General features: G+C 37.2%; 1 protein-coding gene across 1 annotated transcript; it reads right to left on the reverse strand.

Moving 5' to 3' along the window:
- Positions 1-424: 424 nt before the first annotated feature.
- On the reverse strand, positions 425-15,813 carry LOC142179048 (cationic amino acid transporter 4, vacuolar-like). Its single transcript, XM_075248854.1, has 14 exons — positions 15,690-15,813; positions 13,917-14,118; positions 13,637-13,721; positions 11,997-12,131; positions 11,765-11,883; positions 11,589-11,685; positions 5,023-5,195; positions 4,871-4,937; positions 2,531-2,689; positions 2,326-2,438; positions 2,166-2,253; positions 1,439-1,468; positions 800-1,235; positions 425-678 (listed from the first exon to the last, which is right to left on the reverse strand). The coding sequence occupies exons 1-14, from the start codon at positions 15,811-15,813 to the stop codon at positions 425-427; spliced, it is 2,082 nt and encodes a 693-aa protein (XP_075104955.1).
- Positions 15,814-18,911: the final 3,098 nt, after the last annotated feature.

An 18,911-nucleotide genomic window follows, 5' to 3' on the forward strand; every position in this document is an offset into this window, starting at 1 on the left:
CTCACCCTCGCTTCCACCACCCTCTCCTACACTTTTATCGTATGACTAAGCAACTTGATACCCCTATAGTTGTTACAATTCTAGATATCACCTTCTCAAAAAATATATCACCTTTGTTCTTGTACAACGAAATCATTGTACTCCACCTCCATTCCTCTGACATCTTATTCGTCTTAAAAATAACATTGAACAGCCCGGTCAGCCACTCCAGGCCCTCTCTGCCGATATACCTCCAAAATTCAACAGGGATCTCGTCCGGCCCAGTTGCTCTGCCCCTGTTCATCTTACGCATAGCGCCCACGACCTCCTCAACCTTAATGCGCCCACAGTACCTAAAATCACGGCGACTCTCGGAGTAGTCCAAATCACCCAACACAATGTCTTTGTCCCCTTCTTCATCCAGAAGTTTAGGAAAATAAGTCTGTCATCTCCTCTTAATCATAGCCTCATCCATTAAAACTCTGCCTTCATCGTCTTTGATGCACCTCACTTGATCCACATCACAAGCCTTTCTCCCTCTCGCCTTGGACAACCCAAATAACTTCTTGTCCCCGCCTTTGTCCCCCAACTCTTCATACAAACTACTAAACGCTGCATTCTTGGCATCAGTGACCGTTAGCTTCGCCTCCTTCCTAGCCTTCTTATACCCTACTAAGTTCGCTCTTCTATCCTCCTTGTCTGTACTCTACACTAACTTCAAGAAAGCCGGTTTCTTTTCTTCCACTTTTCCCTGAAACTCTTTATTCCACCACCAATCTCCTCTGTGCCCGCCCAAGTAACCCTTTGAGACCCTTAATACTCGCATCCTTACTACTACTCCACACACCCAACACCCTCAATTTCCCCTTCAACTCCTGTGCTTTATCCTTAGACAAAGCTCCCCACCTGATCATCGAGCGACCCCATATAACCTGTTTCTTCCTCTTCATCATGATGTCGACGTCCATCACCAACAGCCTATGCTGCGACGCGAGGGACTCACTAGGGATAACTTTGCAATCCTTGCACAAACCTTTATCACCCCTCCTGAGGAGTAGATAATCAATCTGAGTCTTAGCCACCGTGCTACAGAAAGTAACCAAATGTTCATCTCTCTTGAAAAAGCAAGAGTCCGCAACAACCAGCTCAAAAGCCTTAGCGAGCGAAGTCCAACAGAGTCGTACCTCCTCCGTTCCTATCCCCAAATATGAAACCACCATGAACCTCACCGTAGCCTCCAATGGACATCCAACTATCTATAAGAGTAGGAATTCATGCCCATCTCTTTATTGCTCTTTATAAGCAAATAAAGCTCCTAACTTTGCGTCTATTACAGCCTCAAAGTAAGTCCTATAAGCCCATCTCATCCTTATATACTATTACTTCATGCGACAAAAGCCCGATAACTCACCTTACATCAAGTCCCTAAGATAGAAAGAAGAGGATACATAAATCCTACCTTAAATAGCTGAGACATTGACAAAAATAGCTGATAAACACATTAAAAAAGCATCATCAGTTAAACATCCTGACAAGTGAAGTTTTATTATGACTATAATAACACCGGTGACTAGATCATAGCAACAAATTATAGACAATGCCAGAAGACTTTTAATGTTAAATTGCTTAATCTTGAATAATCGACTGCAATCTTTAATTAATAATATGAGAAACAGAAGCTGCCATATCGGATATCACAGTCGCCAAATCAATATTTACAGTTACGTTCCGTACCAGTCTTCAATGAGAGAGTAAAACATGCTTTTAGGTATAAATGTGTCTGACGCTTAAAATACTCAATCCACAACCCATTCCGCCCCGCTTCAGTTTTTTAAGAAAATTGTATCAAGAAGGCCCACATAAGAGCAAACCCGTGCCCCCCCCCCAAATTTCCATCCCTACCCTTACAGATTACTTTGTCATAAAAATGAATTCCAATGAAACAAATAAATGCTTAATAGGAATGTTACTATCAAACAAATTTCGAGAAAGCTTCATAAAAATGAATTCCAATGAAACAAATAAATGCTTAATAGGAAGGTTACTGTCAAACAAATTTTGAGAAAGCTTTCAAGAAAAAGACATGGTGATAAACTAATATTTTATGTGGCATGCATTTATATGCTCACTGTAGTTCAGAAACCATCAAACTCAAAATAAACTTAATTTCGCAGAACAATCAATACCATGAGAAGGATACCTTGAGCTACATTTTGCTCAAGAAGAGGCCTTTCAAGCAAATCTGCTCCATGAGCATCTAGATGTTGACCATTACTGTCCCAAGAATTATCAAGAGCTTTAGCTTCTTCTCAATAAGGTTATTATCATTGTGCAAATGATACTTACACATTTGATTGCTGGTCAGATGGCAGGAAAGGCAGTTCATCTGGTGGAACATATCTAAGTATCAAGATTGAAAGAGCAACTATGGTGAATGAGAGCAATGTGCCAACACTAACCTGCAAAAAGATGCCAAATTTTCTTACTTCTCATTGAATTCTTCCAAACTTGTCTCTTTTAAAGCACGGGAATCTTCCTAGTTATAGCTTACCATTCCCGCCAGTTGAGAGACATCCATAAAAAAGGCAAGGATTGCAATAAAGATACCAGTTGCTATGGTGCCCTTGACAGGAACTTGAGTGTGCTTACTAATGTCTGAAAAAAAGGAAGGCAGTAATCCATCCCTAGCCATCGCCATCAGTATTCGAGGCTATTTGTTTGCAGAAGTGGGAAACAAAAAAAGCACAAAAGAAAAGAAATTATGCATAGCAAGAAACATATATATTCACAACTGTTCAGATTTTCTGAGGTGCCAAATTAGGGGATCTTGGAATATCACAAGTTTATTAGAAAAAGATAAGATATTGTTTCTACAAAAATATTGAACTTGGGCTTAACTCAAACCCCAAAAGCTAGCTCATGAGATAATGATTGCTTAAGATAATACAAGGAAATGACAACTCATTCCCTGTACCGATGTGGAACATTCTAACACCTCTTTCCCTCGTGCCTAGTGCTAGACATTTGGAGCATAGGCAATATAACATGGGTGCCCCAACATTAAATAAACCAACAATAGTGATGCCTCTAACTCTGATACCATGTATAGAAAATGGAGTTGGGAAAAACTCAATCCTAAAAGCTAGCTCATAGGCGAAGATTGCGAAAAACAATAAAGGAGACTTTAGTCCATTCCTCAACCAATATGGAACATTCTAAAGGTTCCAAATCCAGAATATACTTAGGTTAGTTGGTATATGTTGTCCCATCAAAAGCAACCAGATGCAGAGGAAGAGGGGGCGAGGGGGTAACTAATACTTCTTTTAGCCCTGATACCCCCCGAAAAAGGGACATATTAACATCATGATAAGTAGCCTATGAACATGTGCAAGTGTGAAATTGATGGATGTTTATGTACAAAATTCAAGAAAGAAAGTTCTATCATCTGTATCATCTGCTGGGCTAGCCACACAAATAACTCAACAGTGGAACTCTCCTTAAGACAAAATCTTACTGATAGGTTGGTCACTGCCTGCTTAAGAAAAGGTTTAACTAGTCTTCACCAATTCTTTCCTTCGAAAAGAGTTCAACATTGGCTGCAAAAATGCTACTCTAATTATCAAGCAGAACTCCATGTTCTCAACCTGGTATTATATAGGCCCTTTCAAGTTTTACAAAACAGATGTAATACAGAAGTTGAATCACAAGACCTAAGTGTCCCAGGACATCCTACAGCAATCTAGCCAGAGAGATACAATAGGAACTAAGTTGCTCGGATTCGGGTGAAAGTGTTCGATCAGGGTGCGGATCTAGAGGTCGAATCCTTCATGATCTAAATATTAAGATTCGGGGTAAGGGTCTAGGTATGGATATGGGTGACAGAATTCGGCTAAACATAATTCAAATATCTAAAAATAAAGTCATAAAAATATGTCTAAGTTATGAGACATTATGTGGAGTGCAGAAAGTTTCTCTTTTATTCTCAATTTCACCCTAGTTTTCATTTTGATTTCAAAAATCATTATATCTGTCTCAAATTCCTCCGCCGATTTTGGTCAAAGTACCCAAAATTGATTAATCAGATCCGATACAAATCCCATCCTACACCCACACCCACATCCCACATCCCACACCCACACCCACACCCACATCGTATCAACACAGGTATGGCACCGAAAGTTGAGTCCGAGCAACTTAGTCTATGAATGATAATATACTTGCAAGAAAACAAAATATGTCCAAGTTCCTAATTAAAAACCACTAATGCACGTCCCTGCTTTGATATATCAAGAGCATGTTAAAAAAGAACAGTTAATCGAGATCATCGAATCTATTGACCCGTCAAAAAGCTCCATTTAAAGGATAAATCGGTCACAAAAACTGAAGGCTACATTTAATTAGGACAGTAGTTTGATGCATTTGGTAAGTCCTTGGTCTACAATAAGATGCATGAACAACATCAATAGAGATGCTATGTACTCCTTGAGTCTTTTGTGAGCATTATGCACTCGTAACTGATCTTGTCAATAATATTGGGATTATTTTGTCAGGGAATGTGCTTATTTACATATACCTATCCAAAAAGGAAAAAGATTTGACCAATTATCAACTAGATTTTGCCAGGTTTTTAAAAACTTGAGAAATTGTCTAATCAAATAAGGTCCTAGTTGTAAGACTACTCTCATCCATGATCACAAACCATGGTTTGACCTTCAAAAAGATACTATTGCATCCAAATTCTCTGGCTTTTTTTCTGTAAATGGTGTTCTTCGTTAATTGCTAAGCTACTTGGTCTTGTTCCCTTGAAGCAATCTCAATTCGAGTAACACACTCTATAACTAGAGCTGATTGCTTTTTTTGGGGGACAAATAACTGATCGCATATTCAATACCTGTGGAATAATTGAACCAATAAGGCTTGCACAAAGAGCATTCACCGTTCCAATCGTTATAATGTAACTGCAAGCCATAACATGAATCAAGTTTAAACAAAGCCTAAAACACAAGTTGAGATCACAAACTGTAGGTCATGTCACAAACTTACACAGCCCATTCCATGCCATAGCCTGCAAAAGCAGACAAAATTGGTGTATCGGGGTCCAGTGCGTAGTATGGAACTAAACCAACAATAACAGCTGAAACCAGCATATACAATATGCCACATATGGATAGCGCAACCCCTATACCAAAAGGCATGTCACGTTGAGGGTTCTTTACCTATTACGTCCATTGTAAGTAAGTCCATGTTTTAATTGTGACAAAAATATATTGAAAAAGTAACTCTGTTTCTATTGCTGAGATTCAGTAATGCAGAACCCAGAGGATAGCAAGAGATATGCTCAGCTACAATCAAATTAAAAAGCTAGTCAATCTGCAAATTTTTTTAGCAACACAAAGGAAGATGTAAAATATTTGAACTTGACATACAGATGAATAGATGATCCAACTAATTAAATGTTCAACATAAGTGCTTCTTTATGAAAAATGTATGTACAAACTCACAGTATATCCAATTATCCTAGATATTACAGCAGAAATTCTTTTATCTGATAGCTATAGCTGACAAGGGGCATTTTATGGATGCAAAAGAGATTCATAGTTGGGGGGAGGAGGTAGGTAAGTATTGAGTCAAAAGATGAGGTGAGGGAGACACATGAGGAATTTTATGTATAACCGCAATAAGATGTGGAGTGGAGGTCAAGATTTGAAGGAGAAGATCATCTTAACTGGGGGATGAGGAATCGGTTCAGAGAGGAAGTTCTTGGATGAGGAAGTATGAGATGCGACTAAAAGTAAAGTGAAGGCTAAAGGTCTCAAATATCACGGTGTCACCGTCACAGAATGCTTCCATAGAAGAAAGAATGATGTGGCTTTGATTATAAATTGTGAGAAGGCACGGGAGAAAATATGATATATTGATACTGTATGTGATGCAATACAAGAGGTGCCATTTATAGCTACTCTATACAAAGGGGATACTACTCCTATTCCAATGTGGGACAATTACATAGCTATCTCTAACACTCCCCCTCAAGCTGGAGCATATAAATCATATGTACCGAGCTTGTTACATATATAATCAATGCGAGGACTAGTGAGGGACTTGGTGAAAATATCTGCAAGTTGATCATTCGATCTCACAAACTTCGTAGTAATATCTCCTGAGAGTATCTTTTCTCTGACGAAGCAATCTCAATGTGTTTAGTTCTCTCATGAAACACCGGATTTGATGCAATATGAAGTGCAGCTTGATTATCGCACACAAGTTCCATCCGACTGATTTCACCAAATTTCAACTCCTTGAGCAATTGTTTGGTCCAGACTAGTTCACATGTTGCCATAGCCATTGCTCGGTATTCTGCTTCTGCACTAGACCGAGCAACTACATTTTGTTTCTTACTTTTCCAGGACACCAAATTTCTTCCTACTAAAACACAATATCCAGACGTAGAACATCTATCAGAAGGTGATCCTGCCCAATCAGCATCCGAGTACCCAACGATCTGCTCATGACCTCGATCCTCAAACAGTAATCCTTTACCTGGAGCCGATTTTATATACCGGATAATGCGGACAACTGCATCCCAATCACTACCACAGGGAGAATTCATAAACTGACTTACAACACTCACAGGATAAGAAATGTCGGGCCTAGTCACTGTGAGATAATTTAATTTACCAACCAGCTGCCTATAGCTTGCAGGATCGCTAAGCGGCTCCCCTGTCCAGGCAGAAGTTTAGAATTCGGATCCATCGGCGTGTCAACAGGTCTGCAACCTATCATCCCTGTTTCCTCAAGAATGTCTAACACATATTTCCTTTGAGAAATAACAATACCTGAGCTAGATTGAGCAACCTCAATACCTAGAAAGTACTTCAATCTGCCTAGATCCTTAGTTTGAAAGTGCTGGAAGAGATGCTGCTTCATATTAGTAATACCATCCTGATCATTGCCCGTAATAACAATATCATCAACATAGACTACCAGATAAATACATAGACTTGAAGCACAGTGGCAAAAAAACACAGAGTGATCAGCTTCACTACGAGTCATGCCAAACTCCTGGATAACCGTGCTGAACTTACCAAACCAGGCTCGAGGAGACTGCTTTAGACCATAAAGTGACCGACGCAAACGACATACAAGGAAACGAGACCCGAGACTCCCCCGAGCAATAAAACCAGGTGGTTGCTCCATATAAACCTCATCCTCAAGATCACCATGAAGAAAGGCATTCTTAATGTCCAACTGATAGAGGGGCCAATGACGAACTGCAGCCATGGATAGAAAAAGGCGAACTGATGCCACTTTAGCCACTGGAGAGAAGGTATCACTGTAATCTAGCCCAAATATTTGAGTGTATCCTTTGGCAACAAGACGTGCCTTATGTCGATCAATCTGGCCATCGGGACCAACTTTGACTGCATAAACCCAACGGCAACCAACGGTAGATTAACCTGAAGGAAGAGGAACAAGCTCTCATGCACCACTTGTATGTAAAGCAGACATCTCGTCACTCATAGCCTGTCGCCATCCTGGATGAGACAATGCTTCACCTGTAGACTTAGGGATGGAAACCGAGGACAATGAAGATAAAAAAGCATAATGGGGAGATGACAGACGATGATAACTCAAACCAACATAATGAGGATTAGGGTTTAGTGTGGTCCGTATACCTTTTCGAAGTGCAATCGGTGTACTAGGAGCAGGATCCGCAGTTGGAGCCGTGTCAGGTGCAGGACGAGAACCAGATGGGCCTGATGTAGGGCGTGAACGACGATGATAAGTCAAGAGTGGTGTTCCTGTGGCTGGGGAACTAGGAGGGATAACACTGGACTCCTCAAAAGTTGGTATGGGTGAAACCTCTGTGGTTGAAGGTGGAGGAGGATTACTAAACTCCTCAAAAGTCGGTATAGGTAAGACCTCAGATATGTCATGGTGGTCAGCAGAAGTGACATCAGTTGTGAAGAAAGGTTTAGACTCGAAAAATGTGACGTCAGCTGACATAAGGTACCTATGAAGATCAGGTGAATAACAACGATATCCCTTCTGAACACGAGAATAACCAAGGAAGACACACTTGAGAGCACGAGAAGCTAACTTATCTTTCCCCGGGGTTAAGTTATGAACAAAACATGTGCTCCCAAAAACCCGAGGTGGAAGAGGGTATAAGGCTGACTGGGGAAACAATATTGAATGTGGAATCTGACCCTTGATGGGAGATGAAGGCATCCTATTAATCAAATAACAAGCTGTGAGAACTGCATCGCCCCAAAAACGCAGCGGAACACGAGACTCAATTAGAAGTGTGCGAGCAGTCTCAATAAGGTGCCTATTCTTTCTTTCTGCAACCCCATTTTGCTGAGGGGTATAAGGACAAGATGTCTGATGAATAATTCCATGAGAAGACATAAACTGCTGAAACTGAGAAGATACATATTCTAAGGCATTATCACTGCGAAAAATGCGGATAAAGACACCAAATTGGTTTTTGATTTCAGCACAAAAACTCTGGAATATAAAGAATAACTCAAAACGATCTTTTATTAAGAAAAACCAAGTACATCTTGAGTAATCATCAATAAAGCTAACAAAATAATGAAATCCCAAGGTTGAACTAACTCTACTAGGACCCCATATATCAGAATGAACCAAGGAGAAAACAGACTCTGCATGACTCAACACTACGCGTAAAGGAAGCTCGGGTATGTTTCCCAAGCTGACACGACTCACAATCTAATCTAGACAAACTGGATAAACTAGGCACCATCTTTTGAAGTTTGCATAAACTCGGATGCCCTAAACGTCTGTGGATTAGATCTGGAGGATCTGTAACTAGACATGTTGTGGAAGGACTGAGCGAGTTAAGGTAGTAAAGACCTTCTGATTCACGACCTGTACCAATTGTCCGTCTCGTACTGCGGTCCTGCATAATAAAAGAATCATCAATAAAATATATACCACAATTGAGGGCACGAGTCAAACGACTAACAAATGCAAGACTAAAAGGACAACCAGGAACATAAAGAACTGAATCTAGGGTGATAGAAGACAATGGGTTGGCTTGTCCAACTCCTTGTGCCTTAGTTTGACATCCATTGGCTAAAGTAACAGTAGGAAGAGACTGTGAATATACAATATTCGACAAAAGTGATTTATTACCAGAGATATGATTAGAAGCGCCTGAGTCCATGACCCATGGTCCAAGAGTACTAGACTGGGAAACACAAGCAAAAGAATTACCAACAATAGGAGTGTTAGTCTGGGCAACTGAGGCTACTTGTGGAGATGTTTGCTTACTTGCTCGATACTGAAGGAGCTCATTATATTCTTCTTTAGATACAGAAAAGCCCTGGTTACCTGTAGTCTCGCTCTGAGCAACGTAGGCATTTTTGGGTGGACGACCATTTAAGGAATAACACATTTCGCGAGTGTGTCCAAGTTTGTGACAATAAGAACACTTGGGTCTAGATCTCCCAAAACGACCGCCTCCTCGTCTATTCTCCATAGCTTGAGATGCCCGAACATCTACTGTCTGGGATGCAAGAACAGAGGAATCAAGTATCTGTGATGAAATCACTGGGTGACTTGATGCTGCAGCAAGGCGAAGTAATCGAGAATTCATCAACTGTAGGGACAGTCAGACTCGCCAAAATCTGGTCTCGTACTGAATCAAGATCATGAGGAAGTCCAGCGAGTGTAAGAACTAGAAACATTTTTTGTCGCTGCTCTTGTTGTTTTGACACACTAGCAGAAACTAACATCAATGTCTCAAATTCCTCCATGACTGCTTGTACCTGACCCAAGTAAGTAGACATATCTAATTCTTGCTTCTTTAAGTTTGTCATCCGTGATATCACATCATAGAAGCGAGATATATCATTAGTGTATAACGTACGAGCCTTTGCCCAAACCAAATAACATGTCTGGAATGGCCGAAACAAAGGCATCAACTTAGAATCAATAGAACGCCACAAGATGCTACATAATTGAGCATCAATTTTTGCCCAAAGCGCTATCGCCTTTTCATCTCCTTCGCTAGACTGTTTAATCAGATGATCTTGCACACCTTGACCTTTACACCACAACTCGACAGATGAAGCCCAAGCTAAGTAGTTTGAACCTCCCATTAAAGGTTCCGAGGTAATCATAACATTAGAGTTTCCAGAACTCATGCTTTTAGACCCAAAAACATCAATTCCCAAAGACATCTTGTAAATTATTACCAAATAAGAGAAATAATCAACTGTAATCCACTGAAAATAGAGTAAGGAACACTGAACCAGAATAGTAAACTACTGTAGCAGTTGGAAAGTTACTGTTACAGCCGGAAAATATTCAAAGTGGTCGGAATGAAATAAAAATAGTAGGGGTAGGATCGGAATTACCAGAAGACCCAACTGTTCTGAAGGAACTTTTTCAAAAAATGGCTGGAAGTCAACTTTTTGAAATCACTATTCACGCCGGAAAAATAAAAAAGTGGTCGGAATTTGGTGTAACCAGGATGGGTAGGCTCGGAATTGCAAGGGAAACAATCTGTCCTGAAGAGTCGTCGCCAAAAAATGGCCGGAAGGTGGCCCATGCAACGTTGGAACTTCGCCGGAAAATTTTCTTTGGACAGCTACAGTACCGCCGGAGATTTTCACTAGTATTTGGTCGCCAGACAGTGACTACTCTTGTGGTAGTGTTTGATTTTGTGCACAACACTGATCGAGACAAAGCAGACGCAAAACAACTTTGAAAGTCGCCGGAAAAAAGGGTTCCGGTGACTGATTTTACTTCCCGGAATCGCTGGAATTTATGCACAGCGATAAATCTCTCACGATAGCTCTGATACCATGTGAGAAGGCACGGGAGAAAATATGATATATTGATATTGTATGTGATGCAATACAAAAGGTGCTATTTATAGCTACTCTATACAAAGGGGATACTACTCTTATTCCAATGTGGGACAATTACATAGCTATCTCTAACATAAATAAACTAGTAAATTCTAAGATGAAGAGTGGATAGGCAAGTACACTTAGCAAATTGAATTGCATAAGGCATATAACCGTGTTAGCTAGAGCTTTCTTAACTCTTCCAAAGAGAATACGAGGTTGGGAGAGAAATGAAAACAGTGGATTCATTTAACACATCCACGGCCAGATTCTCAAAGGTCGTAAATGAAGACTCACACGTTTTAACCAAAGTTCAAGGGGGTTTGCGACAAATAAACTGGTAAATTCTAAGATGAAGAGTGGATAGGCAAGTACACTTAGCAAATTGAATTGCATAAGGCATATAACCGTGTTAGCTAGAGCTTTCTCAACTCTTTCAAAGAGATTACAAGATTTGGAGAGAAATGAAAACAGTGGATTCATTTTACACATCCACGGTCAGATTCTCAAAGGTCGTAAATGAAGGCTCACACGTTTTAAACAAAGTTCAAGGGGGTTTGCGACACGGAAATAAAAAATTGGATGCAGAAGTTCCATCGAACAATGACTCGACCAACTTTATATTTTCATTATATGCACTAAGAGCTAAAACCAATAAGGAAATGGCAGACTCCATGACAACTGGTGAAAAAAAATGGTGGCCTTTATACAATTTGCAGCCAATACCTCCTCCGTTGTGCTAGCAACTATATCAAAACCAATGTATGAAAAGAAGACTGTCGCCGAGCCAGCCAACAACCCATTTGCTCCAAAAGCAAAATACCTAGAAACTCAAAGAGATGCATCAATCCAAAGGTTGGTTGTATGTAATACAGTGAAACCATATAAAAAGAACCACTTACCCGCTAGAAACTTCATAGCCTGGCCAGCCAGTCTTACATCCCAGGTATGCACCAGCTAAGACAATGAACACTAAAGCACTAATATTGATGGTTGTAATTATAGCTTGCGCAAGGGAACTCTGCATAAGAGATTTTCCAGTTGCAAGAGTACAATGACAGTGCAGTTGAAGACAAGTTAGACATTAGATAAAGGAAATTGAGGAGAAGTCCTTTAATTGAGAGAAGGACGCACCTCCTTGATCCCAGTGCACAGTAGGGCAGTGATAATGAAAACTAAGATTGCAGCACCAGGATCTACTACAATTCCAAAAATGGTTTGACGAGCCAAAATTGAGGACAGTTTATCCATACCACCAAAGAATGAAGCCTGCAGACGAAATAGTACTTAATAATCGGAAAAGAAGTCCATCTGGTGAAGTGGGAATTAGTTACAAGAAGTAAAAAGGATGAGGAGTTTGAGTACTAAAATTACAGTTGCTGAACAAAAGCCTTCTTTTCAAGTGATCACAGATATATAGTCAAGGGGAAATTCCTTAGTGGAAGAAAATTATTCAGATTAAACATGGTACCAGCAATTTCTGGAGTACTAACCCTGTTAGTTCCCCTCATGGCTATTGTTTGTGGAAGAATATAAAAGCGTATGGGAGGAGCACAAGGAACAGACACAGTTAAAGCTAGGAGATGGCAAAATAATAATTTTCTGGTATGATGATTGGCTGGGAGATGATCCTCTAAAAGACAGGTTTCCTCAGTTTTGAAGAAAATAGCTGGGCAACAGTTGAGTAATGTAGTAATAATCAAGGCTGGGAAGTGAAATTTAGAAGGAATTATAATGATTGGGAAGTGACGAATATGCTAAGCTCCTTCAACTATTGGATAGCTCATAGGTTCAGCCTAACAAATCTGATTCTCTCATATGGAAATTGCATAGCAGCGGAACATTCTCAGATATAACAGTTTGAATGCTCGGGGCATTTGGGTTACTGTATGGCCTTGGCAGATGTTATAGGAAAACAGTGCCCCTATTAAGGTACAGTGCTTCAGTTGGACTGCTACACATGAAGCAATTTTAACCCAGTATAACCTGCAGAGAAGAGGTTTGCATAAATGTAATCAATGTCACCCGTGTAGCAGGAATTAAAGAGGCAAATCATCTTCTTCTTCATTGTCCAAGACCATGTTTTAGCTCCTTTCCCTTGGGGCTTTAATTCACATGCTTTTAAAGCTACAGATAGTATGATAGACTGTGTGCAATCACTATGGCTCTTTCACTGAGGGCCTAAAGTATTCTCGCGAAACCATTCTTATTTTGGCATTGCTCAGGAATATGAGTTGTAGAGAAGGTTATTCAATTATTTCAGCCTAACTCTTATGTTTTGGTATGATAAAGAGAGGAGAAATCTTTTATACACATGAATGTTGATGCCATAGAGCTGCCACCGAGACTTCTCTTCGTCTAGCAATGACTATCTCTATCTCAGAGTACCGTGAAATTAAATTTATTTGAAGGTGCTAAATTTCAATTACCCTGGTTCTTGGACTGTCCTAAATCATATCACAACTTTCAGTTAATGAGATATTTCAGAGTTACATTTCTTTATATGTGCATGTTCAGTAATTTCCCCTTCTTAAGACCTTTAGTCCTTATACATAATACAAATTTCGTTTTAAAATATCTCGTTTTCTAGAAAACCAACCAAAAGAAACGAAAAGTCTCATGCAGTGACTGTTAAGGTATAATAAAAATGGTTCAGATAAACAAATTATTGAATAAATAAGAGAAGAAAAAAGTAATTTCCAACCAAAAACGTGAAAGCAGAAAGACCCAGTTTAAGAATAAATAAATAACTAAATAAAGACATTCCATCGCACCAAATTGGGTGCTATGCCACGAGCAACAGCTGCGCCACCAAGAGTGTATTCGAGTATCAAAGCCCAACCAATTAGCCATGCAACCCTGAGTAGAGTAACATTTTCTAGTGGTCACTGAGTGAAGATATCCTATTAAGCAGAGAAACCATGGAAAATGATTTTCAGGATTGACAACAGACTCTGGAAAAAGTCTTTGCAATGATTTTCATCTTAAAACATTTTCTCCAATCAAGATGTTAAGAAACAGTATGGATGAAATGATAAGGAATGTCCTCTTTACCCTTCTCCAATGCAGACATATGAGTAATGATATGCACTTCCAGCAGATGGACAACGACAAGCAAGCTCCGCGTAACAAAATGCAGAGAGAGCAGCCGCTATTCCACCAATAAAGAAGGAAATGGTGAGAGAAGGTCCAGTGTGCTCTCTGGCAACTGTTCCAACAAGAATATAGACTCCAGCACCTATGGTTGCTCCAACTCCTGATGGAAGTAAGGTTAACAAATCAAAGATCAGTGATGCTTCAAAATCAACTCTCATTGTTCAACAAAAAAATGAGATGACGTCAAGGAAAAAATAAGGAAAGGTCTGAGAACTAAGTATTGGCATTGCCTGTCTAATTTTACTTGAAACGGAAAAAGAAATGCAGTCCTCTATCCAGGGAATAATGAAGAACAAGCAGTTATCGTTTAGAATGTCAGAAACTCAATTGAAGTTTACATGACCACTCAATTATTTTCAGCAAAAGTTCAAGGTGTCAGACAGAAGATCCACAAAGCGAAAGAGATGACTGAGATTAGAGAGGATGACTCACCAGATATACAAATTCGAGGATTCTCATTACACAAGATACCAGGTTTCTCTTTGCAATATTAAGAACAAGATCAAACCCATTCTAACAAAGAATTATACTCCACAAAATACAGAGTAAAAGCAGTGAGGTAATGGAGCAGATGAGGTTAAAGTTCAACTATGGGAAGCTACGGACAAGAATTTTCAAAGTCCTAATTTGTGTAAAAATGTCACAACTGGAGTATTAAATGTCAGTTTCTCCTACTAATGAAGAGGTGATACACGAGGTAAGATGTAGAAAGTGAACCAAGTTTATTTGACATAAGAGATACCTATATCAAAATTTCTGTATGACCAAAAGTTTCTTCACTGGATACTCATGAAAGTCGCAATCTACTAAGATGCTTTAAATAGTGTTTTTACATCTTTATAGCAAAGCTATTTCTTAATACCATAAGTAGAAGAAAAATAAAATTAAAAAATCTAGATAGCTGCAGAGTTAAAGGAAGCATACAGTGTTGTGAAGCAGATTTCACGGCAACATCCTTACAATGTAGACTGTTAATCCTCTCTACGCCACTTTAAAGTAGGCTGACTCAGACACAGGTTCTTTTTAATCTTTTATCTACAAATCTCAACTTGAAGAATTCTGAGACTGCACTCTGTCCCTTTATTAGCCCCGTACTCCAGGTGTAGAGCCAATGTCTATGGGTGCTCAAACTTAACTGCAGTAGTTTTCACTCCTAAACTATGCTGCTAGCACCCCCACCAAATCCCCCAAAAACACCACCCCCCCCAACCAACCAAAACACTTCACCTTCTTGCACTTGGAAGGATGTTAAATGAAAATTTTGAATAGAAACGCTTTAAGCGATTACCAATTTTAGTTGCACAGTTATTTTCCCCTGTTCTATTAATTCTCTTAGTGAATTATAATAATAAGTCATTGTAAATTTGAACAAAAGCTTTTTCTCTCCCCGCATTTCTATTTCTTCTCTCCGTCCTCTAATCAACCTTAATAAAATTGTTCAGGAATTGTTCTTCCTCTCAACCCCTTAGAACTCTGCCCAATTGTGACTCCGGTGCAAGGGTTGTAACAGAAAAGCTCTTTAAACATTATTATCTTACTTTATGTTTTTTTACATTAATTGAATATATTGAGAGCACGCATACACAGCGTGCTATGATGTTTAGTTTACTTATTCCAAGTATGTATGGGCAATGGCAAGAGGAAGCAGAATCAAAGTATAGGTAGAGTTACCAATGGCTGTAAGGTCGAAAAGAGAGAGTTTTCTGGCCAATTGCTGAGTTGCGAGTTTTTGCCTTGCTTGGGTTGCAGCATCAACTCGCTTTCTCCTAATCAAACTTCCAAATCCATTATCCATCATCTCATTCTCAACGGAGCTCAAACAACTGGGCATATATATATATATAAGCAGTTCTTATTTTGGGAAAAATTGGAAGGTTTGTTTGTGTCTGTTTCGTTGAAAATTTCGAGGTTCGCCGAGTCCCAACTCCACTCTTCTAGGCCCACCCCTCATTCTTTGTTAAAATAGAATGGGCTAGCAGTTTTCTAACTGGAAATAGCTACATTATTTTAGAGGAAACTACACAAGCTACCTATTAAAACTAAAGTATTTACCCTCTTTATCCAATGTTAAATTTATTATAATATACTAGACTTAGAGCGTGCTACTCATCTCAATGACTAATTTTTTGTAAGAGAATTGTATTTTAAAAAATTATATTTAAATTATAAAATAAAGTATGAACTTTTAAATTGATTAATATTGATCATATATAGCTAATTCAATAAAGCAATATTCACCTTAAATGTTGTTTCAATTTAAAAATATTATCAGTTGAATTTCACAAATCATTGTGTTTCCATTTTAGTTTAAGTAAAAACACATTCAATTAAGAAAAAAGTTAATATTCAAAATTTTAGCTGACTTGAAAATTTAAAATATTTGAGCAATAATTAAATAATAATGTTGTCCAGTGTGAAATTTGTTGACTTTATTATTTAAAATTTCAACAGAAAATTATAATAATAATTGGATATTCCTTTTAATTTGTCAAATATAATGAGTATTTTTACTTTTGAGTTATAGCTTATGTATGCCTATCTTTTAGTAGTTTCAAAGAAGAGCAAATCTGATGCGAAAAAAAGTTTAGTTGATTGTGCCTATAAGTAAACTCAGAGTCCTATTTGAAGAAGCGATAAGGATTCACGTTATTAATATTAGACAGTCCTAAATATTTTATAATTTTATTCACGTAGTATAGGATAGTTAAGATGGTATATTATAGTTATGATACACAATTCAACTAAGGAAAAATATTTATATATAAGGTAAGTTTAGTTGATTTTCAATTCCTAAATATTAGAATTTTCTACAAATAAGGAAAGAAATTCTAGTTGATTTTAAAGTCCTTAATATTAGGAAAAATAATTAAATTACAATTTTATCCAATATGAAATTAATTTTTAAAGGGTAAAAAAGGCGAACGATATTTCGCTAAGGGACTTCGTGCTTTTAATATAGTACATATATATATATATAGAGAGAGAGAGAGAGAGAGAGATAGATAGATAGATAGATAGATAGATATATAGATAGATCTTTCTAACTAAAATTAATTATCAGTCTATCCATTCTCAATTTTGTTTGACCATCTGAAATTTTTTTTTCCCATTTTAAAGATCCATAATCATGTAAATACTATCATAAACCTCCATCGTCATTGCCAAGAGTACTACACCATAACTTTTCACCTGATTATTAGTTATTATCACATAAAAATAATTGATGTAATTTCAAATGTGAAAAAAATAACATTGAAACTCCATATTTTCAAAATGCCAGATCTAATTTTTCATGGTGTTTTACTGTTGAAATTTGTTAGTTAATGTTTTTTGATGTGTAGATTGTACCTTCGATGCTGATTTTTGGAGATTTATTATAATAAAAAAATTAAATTCACCATTAAAGGACCATAAAGCTTGAAACTCATAAACTTGGTTTGTTGAGTTTTTAATTATTTTGATCCGATTCTGCATGGGTTTTATTTGTAAAGTTGATTGGAGGTTGTAGCTAAGTCTAAGTCAATTTGGTGGAGATTTTACAGCAGCTTTTAGAAATTTTGGTTGAAATATAGTTGAATTAGCAAAGAAAACGAATTTGTATTGTATATACCCAAATGGTATACAAATATATTATTTTAATATACAAATCATTCCAATAATATACTGTTACAGTATACAATATAATATAATATAATAGTATATTGTTATAATATGGTCATTTTAAAACTTTTCCATTGGGTCCTCTTTTAATTTTTCAACGGATTTCTCATGAATTTTCAAAAAAATTCTTAAGAAAAAACATTTAGTTTAAATATTGATAGGAGGTTGTGGCTAGATTTTAGTCAGTTTGGTAAATTTTAGTAGTTTTTTGAAATTTAGGTCAGAATTGAGTTGAGCCGGCGAAGAAGACGAATTTGTATCATATACCAAAATGGTATAAAAATATACTATTTTGGTATACAAATTCATTCCAGCAGTATAATGTAATAGCATACTGTTTTAATTTGGTCCTTTTTAAAAATTTTGAATATTTTTATTGGGTCCTTTTTTAATTTTCAACAAAGTTCTCATATTTTTTTATATTTTTTTCTGAAGCCAAACTATTTAGTTTTTAATATTGATTGGAGGTTGTGGCTAAAGTTTAAGTCAATTTGGTGAAAATTTTGGAGTAAATTTTTAAAATTTAGATTGAAATTGAGTTGAACTAGCAAAGAAGACTAATTTGTACTATATACCAAAATAACATAATATATACTATTTGAACTGGTGAAGAAGAATTTGTACGGTATACTAAATGATATACTATATACCATTTTGGTATATATTTTATTCAAACTCTATACTATTACAATATACTATCTAAGTAACAGTATGCTATTATAATTTGGTCCTTTAAGAATTTTTATTGAGCAAATTTTCAACGGATCTCTCATATTCTTTTAATTTTTTTCTTAAACCAAAATATTTAATTTGAAATATTTGATTGGAGGTTGTAACTAACGTTTGAGTCAATTTAATGAAAATTCTGGAGTGGATTTTTAAAATTTATGTTGAAATTGAGTTGGACTAGCGAAAAAGACTAATTTGAACTATATACCAAAATAACATACTATATACCATTTGGTGTATAATATTTAATTCAATGGTGTATAATTTATTGCGTTAAATTGGCAAAAAAGAATTTCTACTGTATACCAAAAATAAAGGAGCAAAAAATGTGTGCAGAATTAGTTTGAAAAAAAAGGAAATAAAAAATTATTTGAAATAATAATAAATGAAAATAAAAAATAAAAAAAGAAAATGGAAGAAAAAAAGAGAAAAGAAAATAGTTATAATGTATAAGTTGTTTTAATAAGTTAACCCGTTAAGAATATATATATATATATATATATA

The sequence above is a fragment of the Nicotiana tabacum genome, unplaced genomic scaffold (genome assembly GCF_000715075.1).
Source record: "Nicotiana tabacum cultivar K326 unplaced genomic scaffold, ASM71507v2 Un00214, whole genome shotgun sequence".
NCBI lineage: Eukaryota > Viridiplantae > Streptophyta > Magnoliopsida > Solanales > Solanaceae > Nicotiana > Nicotiana tabacum.